This window comes from Danio aesculapii, chromosome 3, assembly GCF_903798145.1.
Source record: "Danio aesculapii chromosome 3, fDanAes4.1, whole genome shotgun sequence".
Lineage (NCBI taxonomy): Eukaryota > Metazoa > Chordata > Actinopteri > Cypriniformes > Danionidae > Danio > Danio aesculapii.
Window position 1 is genome coordinate 42,192,417 of NC_079437.1, and position 24,088 is coordinate 42,216,504.

At 37.6% G+C, this 24,088-nt stretch overlaps 1 protein-coding gene across 3 annotated transcripts in view; it reads left to right on the forward strand.

Moving 5' to 3' along the window:
* Window positions 1-24,088, forward strand: part of mpp3a (MAGUK p55 scaffold protein 3a) — a 50,973-nt gene that overhangs the window by 8,514 nt on the left and 18,371 nt on the right. For all 3 annotated transcript variants that reach the window (XM_056454037.1, XM_056454038.1, XM_056454040.1), the window contains exons 2-12: window positions 5,326-5,381; window positions 5,453-5,571; window positions 7,411-7,488; window positions 9,297-9,377; window positions 9,470-9,607; window positions 13,638-13,719; window positions 14,263-14,348; window positions 16,519-16,593; window positions 16,717-16,913; window positions 19,101-19,165; window positions 22,898-22,918. In XM_056454037.1, the coding sequence (XP_056310012.1) occupies window positions 5,345-5,381; window positions 5,453-5,571; window positions 7,411-7,488; window positions 9,297-9,377; window positions 9,470-9,607; window positions 13,638-13,719; window positions 14,263-14,348; window positions 16,519-16,593; window positions 16,717-16,913; window positions 19,101-19,165; window positions 22,898-22,918 (979 nt within the window). In that variant the 5' untranslated portion in view covers window positions 5,326-5,344. The remainder of the gene's footprint in view (window positions 1-5,325; window positions 5,382-5,452; window positions 5,572-7,410; window positions 7,489-9,296; window positions 9,378-9,469; window positions 9,608-13,637; window positions 13,720-14,262; window positions 14,349-16,518; window positions 16,594-16,716; window positions 16,914-19,100; window positions 19,166-22,897; window positions 22,919-24,088) is intronic.

Genomic DNA, 24,088 nt, shown 5'->3' on the forward strand with positions numbered 1-24,088 from the left:
TTTTATAGTGTATATAGCTATAAAATGAAAGCCTCAGTCTGGTGCGGAGTTATCATTATGCAAAAATCAAGTAAATCATTGGATTTGTTTGATTCATAGTTTAGGCTATTCAGGCAATTTTTTTACATTTTTGGATGTTTTATAAGAACTATTGATAACATTTTTCCAAATGGAAAAACAGTTGGTTTGTTTGTTGTACACTTAATCATCAAAACTGGGCTTTTGTGTTTATGAGCGGTGCGGAGAGCAGCTGACGGAGAGAAAACTCAGACACTCCTGCTTGCTTGCAAAGCAGTGGACATTTCAGAAAGTTTGTGGCTTCTTTCTCTACTTGTGCAAAAAGACCGAGGTGTTTATGATGCAGATCAAGGAGAGAGGCATCATCACCTGTGTCAAGAGGCATCGTCAGTCAAACTGTGACCAGCAATACCCTTCTTTTCTCTACTTTCATTTAGCTTATTTGGCCAAATTTGTCTGTAGTTGCACATGTTACCGCCCGGCAAATTAACAAATATTGGAACGTGTTGCAAATTTATGCAGCAAAACTTAAAAAGTACTAAATAAAAAAATAAAAAAAATGTTAACTGTTTGACTGATACCATTATTATTTGGTTAAAAATGCATCCTTTCGGATGACGGTTAATAATGTGAGCATCCCTCAAAAAAATCACTTTCTTTATAGACATTTTTTTTCTGTAGATTATGTTTTTTTTTAAATAAACTGCATGTTATTTTATTTGAACAGGCCCTCAATCTTTTAACAAGCTCACAGCACTCATCCGACAGGCGTTTTGGCCAGAAAGCTGTTTCATTGTTTGTCTTATTTCTACTTTTTTCCCCCAATTTTTTTCAGATTCTCACTCCTGCATACTACCGACCTCTACTATGATTGCTGGCAGAGTGGCAGCATCTCTATGAATTACAGCGCTCACACCTTGCTCGTGTGCAGTGCGAACGGAATGTTCCATTATTCATGGGGGCCCCCATTTTTGAAAAGAAGTAATAATGTTAAAATCTTAATGGTTGAAGACAGATTTTACAAAATATTATAGAAAACTTATAAAAGAGCTATATCATTAATATAGACTACTTGGCATTCATACTTAAGTGGCTGCTTACCTCTCTTCCCTGATCGTCAAATAGACGGAAATGAATGACTAAACATATAAAGTCTGTCTAATCTGTCTATTTTGGTGACTAGTCTAGTTTCGGCCTGTTCTTAGATGTCTATTAGATTTTCACTGACAGCCCACGTTTAGCCTTGTTTTAGCCAAGCTATCTACGTTTAGATGTCTATCAGAATTACTGTTTTACTGTTGCAAAGTTTATCACCAATGGAACAAGTTCCATTCAGCTAACAGAAGCTTTACGGAAGGCAAGTGTAATTCTGGAGCTCAATTGCATATTGATTCTATTAGGTTCAAGTTCAAGTAGCAGTGCTGATGTCAAAACTTGCCTTGTCATGACAAATTGTAAAATGCTTAAAAGTAAAGATGGTTGATGTTTAGAGGTTGTTTTTCCTTTTCACCAACAGTTTCAAATCTGAGTATTACAATATGTGTTCTGATGACATTTTCTAAACTACAAGGATTTCAGTTATAGTCTAGGACATTTTTCTACTTCTGGAATGCTTGTAACTAATCGATTATATTGTATCTTTAATAAATGCCAAGGAATGCTATATTTGAAACTCTACACTGGGCCATATATGCAAAAATCAGATGCAATGTTACTTATTAAGGATGTATTTAGGAGTGGGCGATTTGGCCTAAAATCAAAATCTCGATTAATTGAACAATTTAACTCGATTACGATTAAGCAACGATTAGTTTATTTCTATAATGTATGTTTTTGACCTCATAGTTTACAGATGAGGCTCTCCAGCCCACCCTCATCACTACTACCAAACCCACCATTCACAAAGCTTGCGTACATGTTGTTGTGACGTACTTAAATTTTTTTGAGAGTGTGTAGGCATGCGAAGGCTGCGCCGGACCTTATGCATGTGCTTGAGAAGTACGTGACTCCACAAACGGGAGGGAAAAAAATGAAAAAAATGACCTGGAAAAATTAGATCGATTATAGGATCTGACTGTCGATTTCGATTACTTTTCGATTATTGCTCAGCCCTAGATGTATGTATGCAAGCATTAAATAAAATCCTACATAAAATTTTCCACCTCAACAGTTTAGACCATGATGTTTTTGCATACAAAAGAAAAGCTATTCAGAATTGTCACCTTTAAAATGCTCCTATTATGGGTTATAAAAGGTTTGGGTTATATGGTTTGTGGAGTCCCCAATATAATATGCATTTCTGTGTTACACACTGTATGAATGGTAATATTTAAAAATTCATTGGGGCACTTTAACCAGGTGTTTTGACACATTTTATGTCAAAGATCACTGATTGCTCAAATTTTGCAAAATTTCTCTTGGATTTGCAGATGTTATTCATGCTTTTATTTTATCTAGGCTGAAATTTACTGCAACTATATTTTGGGATGCAGCTTGTTCTGGGCTGCTTTTTTTGAGTGGGGTGAAAAAGAGGGAGGAAGCATATAACTCCAGTTTTAAGTTCACTACACTGCTTGGCTGCCTGTTTTAGATTTGATTTTAAAATTCAGCTTCTTATTTATAAATGTTTGTTTACAAACGGTTTGGTCCCAATTGATCTCTGTGAGCTCTTGACTGAGCGTCAACCTACTAGATCCCTTGGGTCCTGCAACCAGGATCTATTGTTTACTTCTAAATCAAGGCTTAAATGTAGTGGAGATTGTCCCCCACAGCTTTGAAATGTTATTGACACTATAAGGCAAGCTTCTTCTATTAACATTTTTAAATCCATACTCAGAAATAAAGGTACAAAATCGGTCACTTTTTGTTTCTAATAAGTCTTTAAAAGTACATATTAATAACAAAAGTACAAATATATACCTCATAGTACCTTAAAGGTACAAAAATGAACCATAAATGTACAAAAGTGTATCCTAAAGGTACCTTTATCCACCTGTATGGTACAAAAGTGTACTTTTTAAAAAGGTACCACCCCAGTGTTAGATTTTGTACATTTATTTCTGAGAGGGCCTGCTAAAGATATATCATTCTTCAAGGCATATGGCTGATGGGATACTGGGATTTTTTTTTGACCCATTTCTGTGTATTAGTGTGTCTTTTTCTTTTAGAAACAGCTTGAAAGCATACTGGTTAACAGGAGCTAGTAATAAATCAAAGTCAAGTCAAATAAATTGTCATAGTCATTACCTTCCATACTGTAATGCTAAAGATTATTCTTGAAGAAAATTCTAGGGCCACTTTTCTTCTCTTCATCTACACGACATCTTTAGGAACAGTCATCCAGAAACATGGATTTTCCTACCACTGCTATGCTGATGATACCCAGCTATACCTCTCTTTTCACCCTGATGATCCCTCGGTTCTAGCTCGCATTTCAGCCTGCCTGTCAGACATTTCACACTGGATGAAAGATCATCATCTTCAGCTTAACCTCGCGAAAACGGAAATGCTTGAAGTTTCTGCCAACCCGACTCTACACCATAACTTTTCAATCCAGATGAATGGGGCAACCGTTACTGCATCCAAAATGGTAAAAAGCCTTGGAGTAACGATTGATGACCAACTAAACTTCTCTAACCACATTTCTAGAACTGCTCGATCTTGCAGATTCGCACTCGTTAACATCAGAAAGGTCCGACCCTTCCTATCTGAACACAGCTTAACTCATTGTTCAAGCTCTTGTTCTCTCCAAACTTGACTATTGCAACTCTCTACTAGCCGGACTTCCAGCTAATTCTATCAAACCTCTTCAGCTGCTTCAGAACGCAGCAGCACGAGTGGTCTTTGATGAACCCAAAAGAGCACATGTCACTCCGCTACTCACCCGTTTGCACTGGCTGCCAGTTGCTGCTTGCATCAAATTCAAAGCTCTGATGTTTGCTTACAAAGCGACCTCTGGCTTTGCTCCTTCGTATCTGGTTGTCTAGCGTAATATCTAAAGTGATGACAAAACAGGTGATTTTTCTCACATTTGAAGATTATGAAATGAAATGGCATGAAATGCCATCAGTCTAGAGACATTTCGGGATTTCACAATAATTACACCCAAAAAAGCTATAAGGATATATTTTCTATACGCGATAAGGAAAAACACATGCAGGCATTTCTTCTTTCTTTTTACTGAACTGGTCTTCAGTAATGAAAACAGGATGGTTTTAGAAACAGACGGTCAACCAAAAAGTAACTCAGGATTAAACAAAGAGTGACCAACACAAAATACATACATTCCTAATTTGTAAGTCCAATCTCACACTCAATACACTATGGTATAAGTATAAATATAGCACTACAAAATGGAAAAGCGAGATCGACTCAGAAAGTCACTTACCAGATTTGATCAGCTGTAGTTTAAAATTACATCAGGTTTTTCTTCCTTTAAAGGCTTATTATGCAGTGTCTGTCGCCATTTTGTGGATGGCGCTGTATCTCTGAAATTATAAATATTTAAAATAGGCACTACCCTATTAAATAAACTGCATAGTTGCAATCTAAACAACTACATTCTCAGCTGAAAAAGCCTCAAAAGTACATGATGTTGTCCAATAGCTGCAATATTTGTTAAATTGCAGTGAGTTTATTGATCTGCTGTCACTCTATGTGGGTGGAGTAATACACAAGAGTAATACACAGAATATCGCACCGCTATCAGCCAATCAGCTTTGAGAATCAGACAGAACTCTTGTGTAAATATTTATTCATTCACTCATTTTCTTTATGAATCCGGGGTCGCCACAGCGGAATGAACCGCCAACTTATCCAGCACGTTTTTACGCAGCGGATACCCTTCCAGCTGCAACCCATCTCTGGGAAATTGTATAAATATATATATTGTAATTTATTTACATGCAAAAAGGCCAACATATACAGTGAACAACTGATTCTATTTTAAAACCTTAACTTCAGAAAAGTTTGAATTGATCTTGAATTGAACTTTATTAATCAGTTATTATTTTCTATGGCCAATATTTTTTATATAAAATTTACTGCCTGGCAAAATCAGCAAAAAAATCACTAAAGACTAACCAATATTAAAATACCAGTAAAATAATAAAACAGTAAAATCATGTATCAGCTTAAAGATATCTCCCTAATTTTGTTATCAGACGATAACATTAAAATAACATCTTATTTGATATGGCCTCTGATATAGTCCATAATCACCAGTATTTGTATTCAGCCAAGCTCTTTATTGCAGACTTAAATCTAAGATAAATGAATAACTCTAACGATTGATTACCTGTCTTTTAGGTCAACCCCTTCCTGATCAATGAAAGAAGCCATGCCAGTCCTCTCTGCAGGAGGAGGTACACATTCAAACAAACACTTAATAATGTGCAGTCACAACGACACTCACTCATCTTCTGTTTACATGCAGGGTTGCACGAGACGCTTGCCTTGCTGACCTCACAGCTGCGTCCAGATGCCAATCACAAAGAGGACATGGTCTTCCTCAAGGACGTCTTCAGTGAGAGGAGTCTCAGCTGCCTAATGAAGGTGGGCTTGTTGGTTTTATGCAGTATTTGCATTGAATTCGCTTCATACACTGTTTGCAATGCATTATTTGCAAATAAAGGTGCACAAGCTGATATAGATATCTTTAAGGTCACATACGTTACACCTTTTTTAAGATTTAAGAGAAGTCTTTTGTGTCTCCAAAATGTGTCTGTAAAGTTTCAGCTCAAAACACCCATCAGATTAGTTATTATAGTTTTCAGAATGTTGTCATTTTCAGCTCTGAACATGACAGTAGCTGTTTTTGTTGCCTGTGCCTTTAATGCAAGTTCCCCCCGCCCACTGTTCCTGAAATAAGCAGATCTCTCACAACGTTTTTGAGAAATACTACAGTAACTTAATCACGTTTGATGATGATTGATGATCATAGAGAGCTGAACAGATGTTTTATTCCCAGTTGCTTTGTGCAAGTCCTGTCTTGTTGATATGATTATACCCAATACTACGGAGACATGTTAATACGTGGCTGTCAATCAATTCAGTGGACTGGGAAACTGCACTCCTACGCCACGTTGTGGTGGGCCTCAAAATGGGAGGGATTTAAATCCTATTTTAACATCTGGAAATTTAGAAAAAAGAGACTTATTGTCTTTATATCAGCCCAATATGATTGTGGACATACTATACCCACACACAGGTCTGTCCAAACAGCATACAAAACATGGTTTTCACCATAGGTGTCCTTTAAAGGTAACAGACAGTACTATTATATATGTTATATCATTTTACATTTTTGGTACTAATACAGGCAAAACCCTGATAAAACAGGAAATAAGCCAAAGTAAAGCGAGTGAATCTGTGAGTAAGGTTAATTAAATTAACTGGCCTATTTAACCTAATTAACTCCCTTTACTTTGGCCTTTGGCTTATTTAGACAAGTCTAAAACTTTAATTAGTCATTGGTTTGTCAAATCATAAGTAAGCTAATAATATTGACTCTCTCTATATATACACACTACCGGTCAAAAGTTTGGGGTCGTTTTTTTTTTCATGTTTTCTTTTAAAGAAAATTATTCTGTTCATTTATTAAATGTAAAAAAATTGTTAAATTGGTAAAATACTTATTTATTAAAAATGTATTTATTACTTATTTTATGTATTTTCAAATGAAATGATTAGTCGTCATTATTGCTTTTGTTACTATTACCATTATTAATAATAATAATAATAATAATAATAACAACAATAATAAAGATAACAATTGCAATTAGTATTAGAGTGAATTCTGAAGGATCATGTGACTGAAGATTGGAGTAATAAAGCTGAAATTTCATCTTTAAAATCACTGGAATAAATGATTAAATTAAAGTATAAACTACTTTTGAACAGTTATTTTATAGTCAAATAACGTTTCACAATTTTACAACATGTACTGTATTTCTGATTAAATAAATGCAGCCTTGGTGAGCAGGAGAAGCTTATTTTATAACATTTAAAAATCCTGCCGACCCCAAATTTTTGACCGGTAGTGTATATGCAGATTAAGAACTGATTTTATTCTAGCCAAAATAAAGGAAGTAAGACTTTCTCCAGTAGAAACAAAATGTGATAGAAAATACTGTGAATATAGTCGTGCTCTGTTAAACAGTACTTAAGAGATATTTTAATTAAAATATATTTCTTTAAATCATTAACATTTTATGAGATGGCTAATTTTGGTTTCAACTGTATGTATATTTAAGGTACCAATATGGACCCTTTAGGTACAAATGTGCACCATTTGAAAGGGTTCCATCCCAGAAACAGAGTATATGGCTGCAAATATGTAGGACACCAATCGTCTAATGCTCTGTGTACATGTTCATTTTGTGTTTTTGCTAGATTCATGAGAAGTTGCGTCAGTATGAGAAGCAGAGCCCCACCCCAGTTCTCCACAGTGCCTCCACGCTGGCAGAGGATGTAAGTGCTACAGCCTGTCATATCACATCACCACAGGCAAGATTAATGATCTTTTACAGTAATAAATGAGACCAGAGTTTCATGACATCTGCAGGGAATGAGGGTTAACAGTGTGTGACTTTCTGAGGTACATTTTCATGGAAAAGTTAATGGAAAACACTTAAAAAAAAACAAATTGTACACATCCCTCATAGTTAAACAGTTGAGTTTTACCATTTTTGAATCCTTTCAGCTGGTCTCTGGGTCTAGTGGGAGCACTTTTAGCTTAGCCTAGACACTATAATCGGATTAAACCATGAACATCTCTTCGTAAATTGAGCAAAACCTTTTGATTATTTTACTATTTAAAGGTGCTGTATGTAAGTTTTGACTCTTCTAAAGCATGGAAATACCATAATATGTTTACAGATATTTAAGAAACATGCAAAGTGAACATTTTTGTTTATCTGAAAAACAATACTGAAGTCAGATATTCTTGTTGGAAAACTGCGAATTTTACTCATTCAGTCAGAAAGGCTCTCAAAGCATGCGTCCGTGAGCGAAATGAGACCTCCAGTGGACAGTAGCAGACTCCGAAAGTTTTTTTCTGTAATATACAGTTACACTGTTGACAGAAGAATAAAGCACAAGATGTGGGATACGACCTGTGTGAGCCTTGATTGATTTTTCTGCTGCTACACGAGTTAGGCATCACGTTACACGACGTCTTTCACATATATTTGGAATATGCACGTGTAAGTAATATGAATCGTTCACATATCTTTTGCGAGTTCATTATCTGAGATGTAAAACCCAGGAAAAGCTCCTCATAGAGAGACAAGCACACGCTGGTGAAGTGTGTGTTTACAGCAGTTTGACTGATGAATATGAATTTGTAGCTAAATCGTTTGTGGTGCCAAACAGCTTTTCCCATTGTTTACATCCTTGCTACAGCATACCGTTAATGCTAGACACTGTTCATGTCATGATCAGTTTTACCAAATAAAAACACTTACAGGTTGTGGCCTCAGAGTCCACAGCTTCTGCTTGTTGGAGCTGCTCCTTTGAGGAGATTTTAACTAAATCCCGCACTGAACTGGGAGAGATTCTGGAAGCTGTGTTTTGTCAAATCATGCTTGCTATGTATCTTATAATTCTTTGGAACATAATTAAAATTAAACTGTAAGCACTTCTGTCTTTGTGTCTTGTCATTTGGAACCCCAAATACAGAAACAGAAGAAGCTCTGTGGAAATAGCAGCCTTTAGATTTTAGCTGTTTCTCTCTGCTGTAACATTACAGTGCCTCTGGCCACGCCCCTTAGCTGCGCAGTGTGTGCGCAGTCAAAGTACGTTTGTGATCTCACATGCCCAGAAGTATTTTTTTGTAGTCCCCATAATTCGTTCATTGGAGGCTTTGCTAAGCTAACTCTGTAATAACCAAGGTCTCCCTTTGCATTGAACTTTGAGCGTCTTACATTCAGAGATGCTGTTTATGTTCACACAGCTACATTACACATCAACTAAAGTTTAAAATATGATATCGTAGTGGACCACCCCTTTAAAGCTTTACTCTTCTCTAGTTACATTGTGTACATTGTCTACCATTGGTAAACGAAAAGTTTCTATTTCTAGATCAATATGTTTAGGAACAATACCAAACAATCCAACCATCCGAACAATTCCACAAAATCAGCCTATATTTCCTGTATTTCTTCCTGTTCGAGAATCTGTGTCATTTGGATATACTGTACATCATGGTCATCCATTTCAGGCCATGCTTTAATTACACTAAACAACTTTCGTTTATGTCTACCTTTCCTGACTGGCAGGTTGCAGAGGAGTTGCAAAGTGGACCAATGAGTGTTGAGGAAAAAGAGCTGCTACATTTGTTGACATCTCCTCATCTCAAGGTATGGAAAATACGTTCATCTTCAAGCTTCACTGTTCTGTAATTTTCAGTGAAAAACTAATTGAGCCCATTCATGTCCCTTTTGGTAATTAGGCGGTTTTGTCAGTTCATGACACAGTGGCACAGAAAAACTTTGACCCTGTGTTGCCTCCTCTGCCTGATGACTTTGATGATGAACTAGACGAGGAGTCCGTCAAGATCGTCCGCCTCGTCAAAAACAAAGAGCCACTGGTGAGAGAAAGAAACAACTACAGCTTAAAGAGCCCATATTATACATGAAATAGGGTCATATTTAGGTTGTAAGGGTCTCCAACAACAGTCTAATATGCATGCAAGGTCAAAAAACACTTTCATGGTCTTATAATCTGCATTTATTTTTACCCGGGTTTGCGCGTGCAACTACTTGTGTTTTGTAGCCGCGTCATCACGAAACACCTAATGACTCGTTATCAAGACGACTCATTTGAAGCACTATGAGTCGACTCTTTGATAGATGAATCAACAGTTTTAAACACTGTACACTTACAGATTTAAGCCTTAGCTGGATATTTCACTTCACTTAGAGCTGTGTTACACACTATATGGAAGGGCATTTTCAAAAACCCATAATATGGGCTCTTTAAGTACAGCGACCCAGTGTTATTTTACTTCAAACCAATCACAGTCAAAGCAATCACACGTATTTCTGTTGAGCTTATGAAAGCAGTGACCAATCAGAGGTGACTACTGAAGCTGTGGTAAAAAATTGTTGGAGAAATTGAGAGATTTTCAAAATGCTCTCGCGAATTGATTTTGAGGTGAAATTTGAACCTTAAACTCATTTCATGAGGAGGAGGACACTTTGTGCTTTAGTCATGTAAGTTAACTCTCATGTAACACGATTAACGTAAACGCTGCTCTCTATGAACACTCTTGTAATTCGCATAAACCTTTATTTTAGGTTCAAGTAGTATTTCTGAATTTTTTTTTGCCACAGCTCTAGAGACGACATAAAAAAAGTTACACTTGAAGGATTTTTTAAAAATATATATATTTTATTTTAAGTATTATTATTTGATTATTATTTTTCATTCATTCATTCTTTTCGGCTTGGTCTCTTCATTAATCTGGTGTGGCCACAGCGGAATGAACCGCCAACTTATCCAGCGTATGTTTTACGCATCGGATGCCCTTCCAGCTGCAACCCATCACTGGGAAACACCCATACACATTTTTTCACACACAAACACTATGGACAATTTAGCTTATTCAATTCACCTATACCACATGCCTGTGGAATTGTTGGGAAATTGAAGCACTCGGAGGAAATCCATGCAAATATAGGGAGAACATGCAAACTCCACACAGAAATGCCTACTGAGCCCAGCTGAGGCTCAAATTAGCGACCTTCTTACTGTGAGGTGACATCGCTACCCACTGTGCCACCGTGTCGCCAATTATTATTATTATTATTTGATTTCTTTTCTATTATTATTATTTGATTTTGTCTCATTAAAAATGTCTACCAACTCGTAAAACATATCCAAGGTCAGGTAAAAACTATGAAACCTGTTCAGAGATTCACCACTGGGAGGTGATCCGAATAAAGCTGTGTGATTCATGTGAATTTTATGCTATTACCTACACAGTCTGTGGGTGTTATACAGATCGCTGCCAAATGGAGAAACATTTCGAAAGTGTTATGACATACAGTAACAAAGCCACGTTTACTGAAATCACATGACCTTGCCAATTTGATACACACTCCAAAACCACTGATTCCAAACAAACGATTTGTAAAGGTTTCAAAGCTTCATGAAGCAGTGCTTTGAAAGCAGCCATCACTAGTATAAACCCAGCAGGCACAAGACGTCAACATGATGTCAGATTCACCTTGTACCCCAATGTCGTGGGATGTTACATTTTGTTTGGAAATGAAAATCAGGTTGACGTCAGAACCTAGCATGCTGATGGCAATATCCAACAGCAGACTTTCACTTTCCAACACAACCTAAAATCAATCAAATATCAACGTCTAATGATGTGACAACTTGACGTTGTGTGGATGTTACCTATCTGACATCTATCAGACGTTAGATTTTGGTTGCCATACTTGACGAATAAATGTCAGTATTTGACGTCAGTATGACGTTGGTTTAAGATGTTGGATTTTGGTCACTTTCCAACACAACCTGAAATCAGCAAAACATCAACATCATTTCATGTCATTATTGGATGTCGAAATAACATTGTCCTTCATGAGTTCACATGCTCAATCAATTGCATCAACATTGTAAGTGTTTTTTGCATTGCTGTCCTAAAGCTGGGGCCCGAGCTATCAAACCCCTTAGAGAACTCGGACCCCCTCCCCCCCTTTTTTTAAAACATTTTGAAAAAACAGAGTGGGAGGTGGAAGGATGCCGGAACAAAAGTCAACTGAAACAGTGCAATGACTTCTACTTAAATACACACTTGATGATTGGCTGAGCCACCTGACTGATTAGGTTCCTCCCGAACTTACGTTAGGAACTTCCTTTAGATGCTGGAAACTTAAATCTAACCTAGTTGTTTTTAACCAGGTTAACGAGTTCTTAAACTTCAAGGGGTGTTTAGACAATTATCAATCTGGTTTCAGACCACATCACAGTACAGAGAGCGCTCTTATAAAGATAATCAATGATATCCGCCTAAATACAGATTCAGGCAAACTAACAGTGCTGGTACTGCTCGATCTCAGTGCCGCATTTGACACTGTCGATCACAGCATACTTCTGGATAGGCTGGAAAACTGGGTTGGGCTGTCTGGGACGGTCCTCAAATGGTTCAGATCTTACCTTGAAGGAAGAGGTTACTATGTCAGTATAGGTGACCATAGGTCGAGGTGGACACCCATGACATGTGGAGTCCCACAAGGCTCGATTCTGGCACCACTCCCGTTCAACCTTTATATGCTCCCTCTGAGCCAAATAATGAGAAAAAACCAAATCTCCTACCACAGCTATGCTGATGACACTCAGATCTACCTAGCCTTACTGCCTAATGACTACAGCCCCATTGACACCCTCTGCCAATGCATTGATGAAATTAACAATTGGATGTGCCAAAACTTTCTTCAGTTAAACAAAGAGAAAACTGAAGTGATTGCTTTTGGGAAAAGAGATGAGGTTCTCAAGGTGAATGCGTACCTTGGCTCTAAGGGTCAAACAACAAAAAATAAGGTCAAGAATCTTGGTGTGACTCTGGAGTCAGATCTGAGTTTTAATAGTCATATCAAAACAGTTAGTAAATCAGCATACTATCATCTCAAAAACATTGCAAGAATTAGATGCTTTGTTTCCTGTGAAGACTTAGAGAAACTTGTTCATGCTTTTATCAGCAGCAGGGTGGATTACTGTAATGGCCTCCTCACTGGCCTTCCCAAAAAGACAGTCAGACAGTTGCAGCTCATCCAGAACGCTGCGGCCAGAATTCTGACCAGAACCAGGAAATCAGAGCACATCACACCCGTCCTCAGGTCTTTACACTGGCTCCCAGTTACATTCAGAATAGATTTTAAAGTATTATTACTGGTCTATAAATCACTAAATGGCCTAGGACCTCAATACATTACAGATATGCTCAGTGAATACAAACCTAACAGATCACTCAGATCTTTAGGATCAAATAAACTTGAAATTCCAAGAGTTCAGTCAAAGCAGGGTGAATCGGCTTTCAGCTACTACGCCCCTCGCTGCTGGAATCAGCTTCCAGAAATGATCAGATGTGCTCCAACATTAGGCACATTCAAATCAAGACTGAAAACACATCTGTTTAGCTGTGCCTTTACTGAATGAGCACTGTGCTACGTCCGACAGATCGAACTACTATGTTTTTCTCTTCTTTTTAATTCTTTTATAACACATTTTATCAGCTTTTATTTTATTTTATTTCTATTTTTACCATTTCTATTATTTGTTTTTTATTTCTCTTATACTTGTTTCTTTTATTCCTGTTTATGTAAAGCACTTTGAATTGCCACTGTGTATGAAATGTGCTATATAAATAAACTTGCCTTGCCTTGCCTTGCCTTGCCTTGCCTAATATTAATGTCTTATGATGTTGTGTGTCTGTTGGGAAGAACACTCAGAATTGCACAATGTTTTTTTATGAAACCTGTAGTGTTTATAAGAAAGTGTCTGGTGCGTATAGAGATGTGGGATATCAAAACAACTATCAGTGTTTGGGTCATTGTCTGTTGCTTTTCTGCAGCTGATCCTTCTCTTTGTCTTTCTCCATCTCTCAGGGTGCCACTATTCGGCGCGACGAGTCCACAGGGGCCGTGATTGTGGCTCGTATCATGAAGGGAGGAGCTGCAGACCGAAGTGGTGAGTGACACTTCAAAGACTTTCCCTCTAATCTTCATCTCATGTCTTTCTTCATGCAGAAATCCATAATAATCACAATGCGAAGCTATTTTCCTTCAATGTCCTACTAAAACGTGTCTTATCTCTTTCAATTGCCATTAAGCATATCTGCAAAAAACCACAGCAGTCTTCAAAGGCTCTCTAAAGCCATTGAAGTGTCTGAAAAATCACTGCACATCTGCTGAGTGTGCCAGATAAGCTTATTTTCACTTTGGTGATGATGGGAAAGGGGTGGCTTGTCTGCTCTAGTCACACATGGCCCATCTGTGTGGTCAGAAGTGGCCTCCAGAGACCCAATCAAGAGAATCAAACAGACTCACTAACCACCTGACCACCACCGTTGCCATGGGAATATGATCCGCGTACAGTGCATGCGTGTGCAGAATAATCTTTTTGCTTATTAAAAATTCATTGAACTATGGCTATGAAGTGTGTCACGCAGCAGGTGGAGCTTGAACACGAAGCAGTGAATGTGTAATTTAGGTAGTTCTTCTTTTCCTACAGGCCTGGTGCATGTCGGGGATGAACTGAGAGAGGTCAACGGAAGCTCTGTGATGCACAAGAGGCCAGATGAGATCAGTCAGCTACTGGTAATAGTTGACTCTGCTTTTTATACTGTATGTGATCCTGGACCACAAAACCAGTTATAAGGCTCAATAAAAATATATAAAAAACTGTATTTGGGTGAGAAAATCAGATTTAAAAAAAATCTGTAATCTGAGGGTGCAAAAAAATCAGGTATTGAGAACTGATTTCAAACAAATTAGGTTTTTAGCAATACATATTACTTATCAGAAATCATGTTTCAATGTATTTACAGTAAGAAATTATATCAAAATAAATAAAATTTTGACTCCTAAAATGTATTTTGGCTAACTCTCACATAGTCGTCCACTGAAGCCAAGCAGGGCTGTCCCCGGTCAGTGCTTGAATGGGAGACCACATGGGAAAGCAAGGTTGAGGCCGGAAGTGGGGTTATTGAGACCAGCAGGGGCACTCATCCACTGAAGCCAAGCAGGGCTGTCCCCGGTCAGTGCCTGAATGGGAGACCACATGGGAAAGCAAGGTTGGTGCCGGACGTGGTGTTATTGAGACCAGCAGGGGCACTTAACCTGAGGTCTGTGTGGGTCCTAACGCCCCAGTACTGTACAAGACGTTTGGCCATAGAAGAAATGGTCGTGCCCAGCTGAGCCTGGTTTCTCTCGAGGTTTTTATCCTTCACTTTTGCCAATTGGTGAAGTTTTTTCCTCGCCGCTGTCGCTACTAGCTTGCATGGTTCAGGACTTGAGAGCTGTGCATCGATGGACCTGCTCATCAGTGTTTGGACTCTCAGCAGTGAATAATAAACCACACTGATCTTAAACTCTGAAAACTGAACTGAAACTTTCAATTCACAATGATCTTCTATGTGAAGCTGCTTTGACACAATCCACATTGTAAAAGCGCTATACAAATAAAGATGAATTGAATTGAGTTGAATACTGTACATTGATCCAAGATGGCAGCATGGCAGTAGCTTGCAGCGGCTGCTCCCAATCCAAAATGGTGCTATTGCTATGTTGTAGCCCATCCTATGCCACATATGGACACCAGAACAACAGATGTCTTGGTGTACCGCTATGCTATGCTATGAGAGTTGTATGAACTTCCACAAAAACAGCATTGGCAATGTTTTGAGGGAGAAGCTACGTGACCTCAGCTTGCTTCGAGGACCAGTCCCTCAGACCCCGGCTTCGCCTGAAGCGGTGCGAGAGGAGGCGGAAGCATGGAAAGTGAGTGGGCGCTAATGCTAGGCTAAAAGCTAGCCCTTGCTGGCCTGCTTTTCCATCCATTCTCCATGCAAACGTCTGCTCCCTGAACAATAAACTTGACTACATCAGACTACAGCAAGCCACATGGAGTGCGTACAGACACTGCTCTGTCTTTGTTTTCACAGAGACATGGCTAAGTGACAGAGTTCCAGACGCCGCTGTTCAGCTAGACGGGTCAGACAGAAACTCTGCACTGTGCAGCAAGACTCAAGGTGGCGGACACCACAACATTTTGCCCTAAATGTTGCACAAACTGAAAAATATTCCAAAAACAGTCTTATTTTATTTATTTTATTTTATCTTATTTTATTTTATTTCATTCTGCTAATTTTTTATTGTGGTGCACAGTCCTGTGTTATGTTGTCAATTTATGTTGTTTGATGTAGCACCATGGTCCTGGAGGAACATTGTTTCGTTTCACTGTGTACTGACTTGACTATTGATGGGGACTCTATACTGCTCAGTGAGCGCCGTCTTTCGGATGAGACATTAAACCGAGGTCCCGATTCTCTGTGGTCGTTAAAAATCCCAGAATGTCCTTCAAAAAAAAGTTGCCATCCTGGCCAAATTTGCCCACTGGCCTCTGTCTACCATGACCTCCTAACCATCCCCATATCATAACTGGCTTCATCACTCTGTCTCCTCTCCACCAATCAGCTGATGTGTGGTGTGCGTTCTGGCGCAACATGGCTGCTGTTGTGTCATCCAGGTGGATGCTGCACACTGGTGGTGGATGAGGAGATTCCCCCCAAAATGTGTTAAGCGCTTTGAGTGTCCAGAAAAGCGCTTTATAAATGTAAGCAATTATTATTATTATTATTTCAACTAATCTACTCATGCATCATAAGGCTAGTTTTGTAGCTCAGGGTCACAATTGGTTCTAAAAAAAATTATAAATATATATTTTTTTGCATTCATACCTAAAAATGCTATTTAAATTTTTTTTAAGTCTCAATCACAAGGTTCCATCACACTGAAGATTATCCCAGCAATAAAAGAAGAGGACAAGCTGCAAGAGAACAAGGTGAAGAGCATTAAAAACAACAATAAAGTAAACAATTAATCAAATAAAATTATATAATTATTTAACAAGTATCTCTCTAGGATATTGGTCTTGTCCACTGAACCTGTGGTGTGTTTTCATCAGGTCTACGTGAGGGCACTGTTTGATTACACTCCACTGGAGGACAAAGCCACACCGTGTCAGGAGGCAGGACTTCCCTTTAAACGTGGTGACGTCCTGCAGGTGGTCAGTCAGGATGATCAGACATGGTGGCAGGCCAAGAGAATTGGTGACTGCAACCTTCGTGCAGGACTTGTCCCGTCCAAGCAGTTTCAGGAAAGGTGGGGTAGATATCAAAAACATGAACCTCACATCAAATCTGTTTAGTTTGCATGAAACCACAAAATTCACAAAATTCAACACATGCAAGCACACAGGCTATTGTGATTTATGAGGACTCTCCTTATGCATAATGTATTTTCAATCATTCATTTTCTTTTCGGCTTAGTCCCATTGAACCGCCAACTTATCCATCATATTTTTTACACAGCAGATGCCCATCCAGCTGCAGCCCAGTACTAGGCAACACCAATACATGTTCTTTCACACACAATCACTATGGCCAACTTAGTTTATTCAGTTCACTTATACAGCATGTCTTTGGACTGTGGGGGAAACCGGAGCACCCGGAGGAAACCCATGCGAACATGTGGAGAAGATACAAGCTCCTCACAGAAATGCCAACTGGCCCAGCCGGGACTCGAACCAGCGACCTTCTTGCTGTGATGCAACAGTGCTAACCACTGAGCCACCGTGTAGCCATAATGTATTATATACTGTAAAAATACACCATTTATTTGGCCTTACCTTACCACTACCCCTAAACCCAGCCCTCAGAGGGAACCAATGGCAAATTTTGAATGTGAAAAAACCTTATCAAGAATTATTTTAAACAGTTTTAAATTACAAGGACACGTCATGTCCTCTTAAATCAGCTCAACATTGTAATACCTAGGTCATGCCCATGTCGAGTTTTTGTCCTTATAAACCACATAAACTAGTAAACACACACACAAAAACACACATAGATTATTTGATGGATTCTGTAGCTGTAAGGGTTTTTAATCTGTACAAACATTATTGTCTATTACCCTACCCCAAACCCTACACCTAACCTTACTTATACCCCCATACCTGTGTCATACTAATGTCTTTATATATAAAAAAAAAATTATATGTAAAAAAACACACACACATAAAGTGTGTAAAGTATCTCAGTGAGGACATTACATATATTTCCATTGCTTTTATATCAGGCTTTCCGTGCGCTACCCCTACCCCTATGCCTAAACTCAACCCTTACAGAAAGAAGTGCAAATCATTATATACTATGTAAACATGTTCTGGTTGATTTATAAGCCTTTTTATTTAATGAAAACAGGTGAACTAGTGCGTATATATTCACTATAAACTGTAATTAAAGACAATTAAGCCCCCACAAGTATAGCTAAACCTGTACACACACAAATTCACTACCAGTTATTATTATTATTATTATTATTATTATTATTATTATTATTTCACACACATTCAGTTATTATTTACTGTGTTGTTCTAATGCCATAAGGCCTTCCTTCTTTTTGCACCTCCAAAAAATGTCTTCTTTGTGCTTGTCCATATGCTTTCTATAAAAAAACAAGCATTACACTCAAAGAATGAACACATTCTGTATATACCAACTGACTGCGGGCACATAATAGGGATTGATGAAAACAACACTGAAATAATATCATTCAATTAAATATTACCTTGTCTTTGTCTTTGTTTAGCTTTTATTAGCTTTTCCCCACTTGGTCCTCCAAAAATGTATTATCTTTTTCAGTTACCAATAAGTAAAACCACTGCAGTCTTTCCAAAGCCATTGAAGTGTCTGAATATCACTGCACATGTACAAAATTTGCCAGATAAGCTTATTTTCACCTTGGTGATGATGGGAAACGGGCTTCATGTCTGTTCTAGTCACACATGGCCCATTTGTGTGCTTCATTAGCAGAGCAATTCCCTCCGACTCACCCAGAAAAGAAAACTGTGAGTGGTGAGCAATAAAAGCATGTAATAAATCCTACATATTGCACATAAGTGCTCAGTGAGTACGGTTTAATAGAGAGTGTAGCTGCTGTACCACTGCTAGAAGCAGCATTACATACAGCGTTTTCCTTAGGCTAAATCAATAAAATTAATTCCAAATGATTCCCCTTTAGGTCTTTCGGTGAATAAAAATGGGCCTGTCTGTCTTTTTGTCCATTCTTTCATCACAGTGGGCTGCATCTTGGCTGGAAATACTGTACGCTAAGGATGGGAGATTTTTTTCCCCCTCGCACCAATGAGTTTGTTTGATCTTGCTCAATAGTATATCTGATGTCTCCTGAGACAGGAATATCAAGTCAGACCAGTATCTGATGTCAAGGGATCTGATGTTTTTTTTTTCTGCACTGTTTGAAGTTCTCCTCATGCGCTTTTCCCCTCAGGCGTTTGGCCTACAGAATAAAAATGGGCACTCTTCAAAACTCCAAATCTCCCAAAAAAGCTGTCTGTGAGTATTTCTGTATTTTTCTTCCTTCTTACTAAAAAAGTCAATAGCGCTGCCACATTTGTACAGTGCTCCCAGGACAGAAGTCATTCAACCACACTTTAGTCAAGCCAATCTGAAGATGCTGGACTTTTGCGCTACGTATACGTGTAGTAACAAGCAAACAAAGAAAACAAAGCATAAAGATAGAACATTTCATATGTAAGGTTCCATTTTTAAAGTTTTTGTGCTATAAACAAGTAACATTACTGATGATAACATTCACTTACTGCACTGACCATAAGGCAAAGTATCAGCAACTAGCATTACAGACTAGGTTTATGCTAGTTTTATAGAACAAAATCAGCAAACAATGTAAATGAAATATGACAACAAGATGCTGTGGTGCCAGAAACTTGTATTATTGTCAACTAAGTGAAGTAACGGCTAGTATTTGAAGTAACTTATAAGAGTGCCTAATAAAATAATAGTGCGCCTCAAATAATAAAACTGCGCCTCAATGTGCACGTCCTGATTTTGCCAAGTGCTTGTTGTCCTGAGACCAATATTTTGTATGATGACCCCGAGACAACAACTCCGTCTGCCAACCAAACGTTATCATGTCATCATTATGTGCCCCTGCATAGTCTGCAAGAAATCAAAAAAAGAAAGCAACAACAACACACCTGCCATTTTTTATTACCAGTGAAGCGAACAAGAGAAAGTAGTAATAATCGTAAAATTAATAATTGTTTATGGATTTGCTTTTTTTCCACCCCAGCAAACATTTAACTTTAGTTTGCATTGACAAGTTAGCCTTATAGCCGTCCCTACAAGTCTAATGTTAGATTGATGTGCTCTTTCTGACTCCAAATAAAACAAGCTAACAAATATTGTTTTGAATTTTTTTCTTGTGTGTGCCTAGTAGGCATGTGCCGGTATAAGATTCTGATAGTATGATTACCTTCGACAAATATATCAGTTTTACAGTATCAAGGTATTGTGATTACTGCTCTTAAAATGTTATTTTTGAATGTCTGGTTAAAAAAACATCTTTTCCACTGTGAAAAAATGCATTTTTTTACCCCAAAAAATTGTTCAATGTGCAAAAAACAAGCTTTTTCCACATTCATTCATTTTCTTTTTGGCTTAGTCGCTTTATTAATGAGGAGATGCCACAGTAGAACGAACTACAAACTTATCCAGCACAAGTTTTACACAGCGGATGCACTTCCTGCTGCAACCCATCACTGGGAAACACCCATACACTCTCATTCACACACATACACTACGGCCAATTTAGCGAACACGGGGAGAACATGCAAACTCCACACAGAAATGCCAACTGACCCAGCCAAGGCTCAAACCAGCGACCTTCTTGCTATGAGGTGACTGAGCCACCATGCTGCCCTTTTCCCCACATTGAACTCTCTATATATATTTATAAAGAAACATTTAAAATGTCAACAACATGTGAGGCTAAATAATTAAATAAAGCATTGTTGACGTCTGCTATTTTCATTAGGGAAAAATTATCTCCAGAAAAATCTCTAATAAACGAAATTAAATAGTCTTAACACGCATAAAAAAAAAATAAAAAATTTAATATATGTATCGTAGGAATGGTATAACAGAAAATCTTTGCGATTTTAAAACCTTGACTTTTCCAAACCGTGGCAAACCCTGAAACCGGTTATCGTCCCATGCCTAGTGCCTAGCTATCAAACACAATTAAACAGCTAATTAGGCTAACTTGTTAATGTAAACTAAAGTTAAATGTTCGGTAAGATGGAAAAAGTATATAAACAAATGTTAATTTGTTAATTTTTTTATTTTAATTTGTTAATTTTGCTATTACTATTTACTATTACTATTAACATGACTATTTCTGTAAATTTACAGGAGAAAACTCGTGATCTTACCTTTTTTCTTGTCCTTGTCACTGGTAATAAAAAATGGCAGGTGTGTATTTTTTGTTTAGTTTTTTAAATTTTTGTGGACTATGCAGGGGCACATATTGATGACGTGATAATATTTGATTGACTGATGGAGTTGTTGTCCCTGGGTCATCATACAAAATATTGGTCTACGAGCACAACTAGCACTTGGCAAAATCAAGATGTGCGCCTTAATGTGCATACTGTCCACCCTAAATTATTGAATATTACAAATGTTATATACCATTTAGATTAGAAAGGTGGATATTGTGGACACTGAGACGCAGGGATGGTTCAAACGAATCGTTCTTAACGCGGAGATTCATTCACAAATGAATCACTCCCTCCATTAAAGTGAAAGCAGGAGAGAGGGGGTGTGTTTCAGGACATGCAATAGATCAAATTTAGCAGGGAGGGAGATCATACATTTTCATGCACACAAACACACTCTCTTTGTCGGCAATGCCCGTGCGTTCACTTATCCATTGATATAGATGGATTAATTATAATTTTCGTAATTTAACAAAAAATTAGCATACTGACCACCGGAAAAACTCCTGGTCATAGATACATGCATATATGTGTATATGGCTCTGGATGGCCAGTCCTCCACTGCACCTTGGTCCCGCATTCATTTCAAAGGAGCGCTACCCTGTACTAAAATGGTGGCTCTATTGACACATTCCTTCCAATAGACAACAATAGCGTAGGCCAGTGTTTCTCAACCACGTTTCTAGAGGACCATCAACACTGCATGTTTTGGAAGTCTCCTTTGCCCAATACACCCATTACAGGTCTTTCAGTCTCTTTTAATAAGCTAATGATCTGAATCAGGTGTGTTTAGTTAAGGAGACATGGAAAATATGTAGCGCTGGTGGTCCTCCAGGAATGTGGTCGAAAAACACTGGCGTATAAGCGGCATCTAATGTAAATGTCTATGAAAAAGCATCAGTTATTAATCATTGTTGAATAACGGAAGACATGATTTGCTGATGTGAAGATTTGTGTGAAGTGGCCAGGTGATTACTGAGATTCACCCAAGTGCTTCATGCTGACTAATCTAAAGCTGATTAGAGAACAGACACATCTGCAGAACAACAATAGGCCTCTCTCTCTCTCTCTCTCTCTCTCTCTCTCTCTCTCTCTCTTATTGATTTTTTATTTATTTAATTGTTTAATCAGGAATGTCCTGTTGAGATACAGTATCTCTTCTACCAAGGAGTCCTGGTCAAAACAGGCAGCATAGGACAAAGTTACAATTTTTTTTAAAATAATAATAATAATAAATACGTCACAACACATAGACACACACACACACAAATAGTATAAACGATAATCAATTGTTAAAACGTGCACTGTTTTAAATTGACAGTCTTTAAAATATTTTTAAATATGGCCATAGATGGTAGGGATTTCATATGTAATATACCTTGAAGCTCATTCCATAAATATGGAGCATACTTAGAGAATGCAGATCGACCTAACTCTGTGTGAAAAAATGGCATCATAAGTAAGAGTATATCTGCTGATCTGTAAGTATTTGAACCATACTCCAACAATATTGATATATACTGTGGTATCTCTGTATATACAATGTTATGTGCATTATATCGCTCCTCTTCTTCTTTCTCTTCTGTTGGTCTTCACTGCTGGACTGACCTTTTCTTGCATGATGTGGGAATGATGCTATTTATAAAACAAGATCAATTCAATAATTGAACTCCAGGCCTGGCTTTTCTAATTCAGAATAAATGAAGTGTGTGGTTCTGGTTTCTTGCATCATCATATGTTTTCCTTTTCTTATTACTGCTGACACCAGATGACCAGGGGTGTGATAAAGGTGGGTCTTCTAGATATGAGTCATTACATTGGAACCCAAACACAGTCACTCACACACGCACGCATGCACGCACGCACGCACGCACACACACACAAACATACAAGCAATAGGACATTAGGCCAGTCTGTCACCTAATCTATTTTAAATCCTAGACTACAATTGCTGTAGAACTGCGCTCACACACAAACACTACCACAACCACGCACCCATACACGCACACAAGCATGCACAACTGACAAAGTAAAGAAATTAAGGTCAGTTTTTTGGTCATTTCTACACACTACATGCATGCACACACATTCAACAAGAGACTTCAATGCATGGCGCTTTCCAGCAATAATGTACCCTTATTCCTTATCAAGTATATACCTTTTAGAGGATATACGCTCACATTTAAAGTTAACATTGTGTGAAATATAAGTAATGTGTACACTTTAAACAAATGTCAATGATGCTTGTAGTCAAACGAATAAATGAATAATTAATAATTAACATTAAGATTTCTTTTACATATTACTTAAAATGACTGATTATCTGTATTCAGAATCAGAATATGATATATGCTAATATATCAGATTTTGATCTTCAGAGCTTAAATCATATTAATTCATATTTTTTGGAGATATTAATGCCATGTTTTGTACCCTATTAATGGAAATTGCCAAAGACAGTTGAAGTCAGAATTATTAGCCCCCCGTTTATTTTTTTTTCTCTAATTTCTGTTTAACAGAGAGATTTTTTTCAACACATTTCTAAACATAATAGTTTTAATAACTCATTTCTAATAACTGATTTATTTTATCTTTGCCATGATGACAGTTAATAAATTTTGACTAGATATTTTTCAAGACACTTCTATACAGCTTAAAGTGACATTTAAAGGCTTAACTAGATTAATTAGGTTAACTAGGCAGGTTAGGGTAATTAGGCAAGTTATTGTATAATGATGGTTTGTTCTGTAGACTATCAAAAAAAAAATAGCTTAAAGGGGCTAATAATTTTGACCTTAAAATGGTTTTTAAAAAATTTTATACCGTTTTTATTCTAGCCAAAATAAAACAAATAAGAATTTCTCCAGAAGAAAAAATATTATCAGACATACTGTGAAAATGTCCTTGCTCTGTTGAGCATCATTTGGGAAATATTTAAAAAAGAAAAAGAATTCAGAGG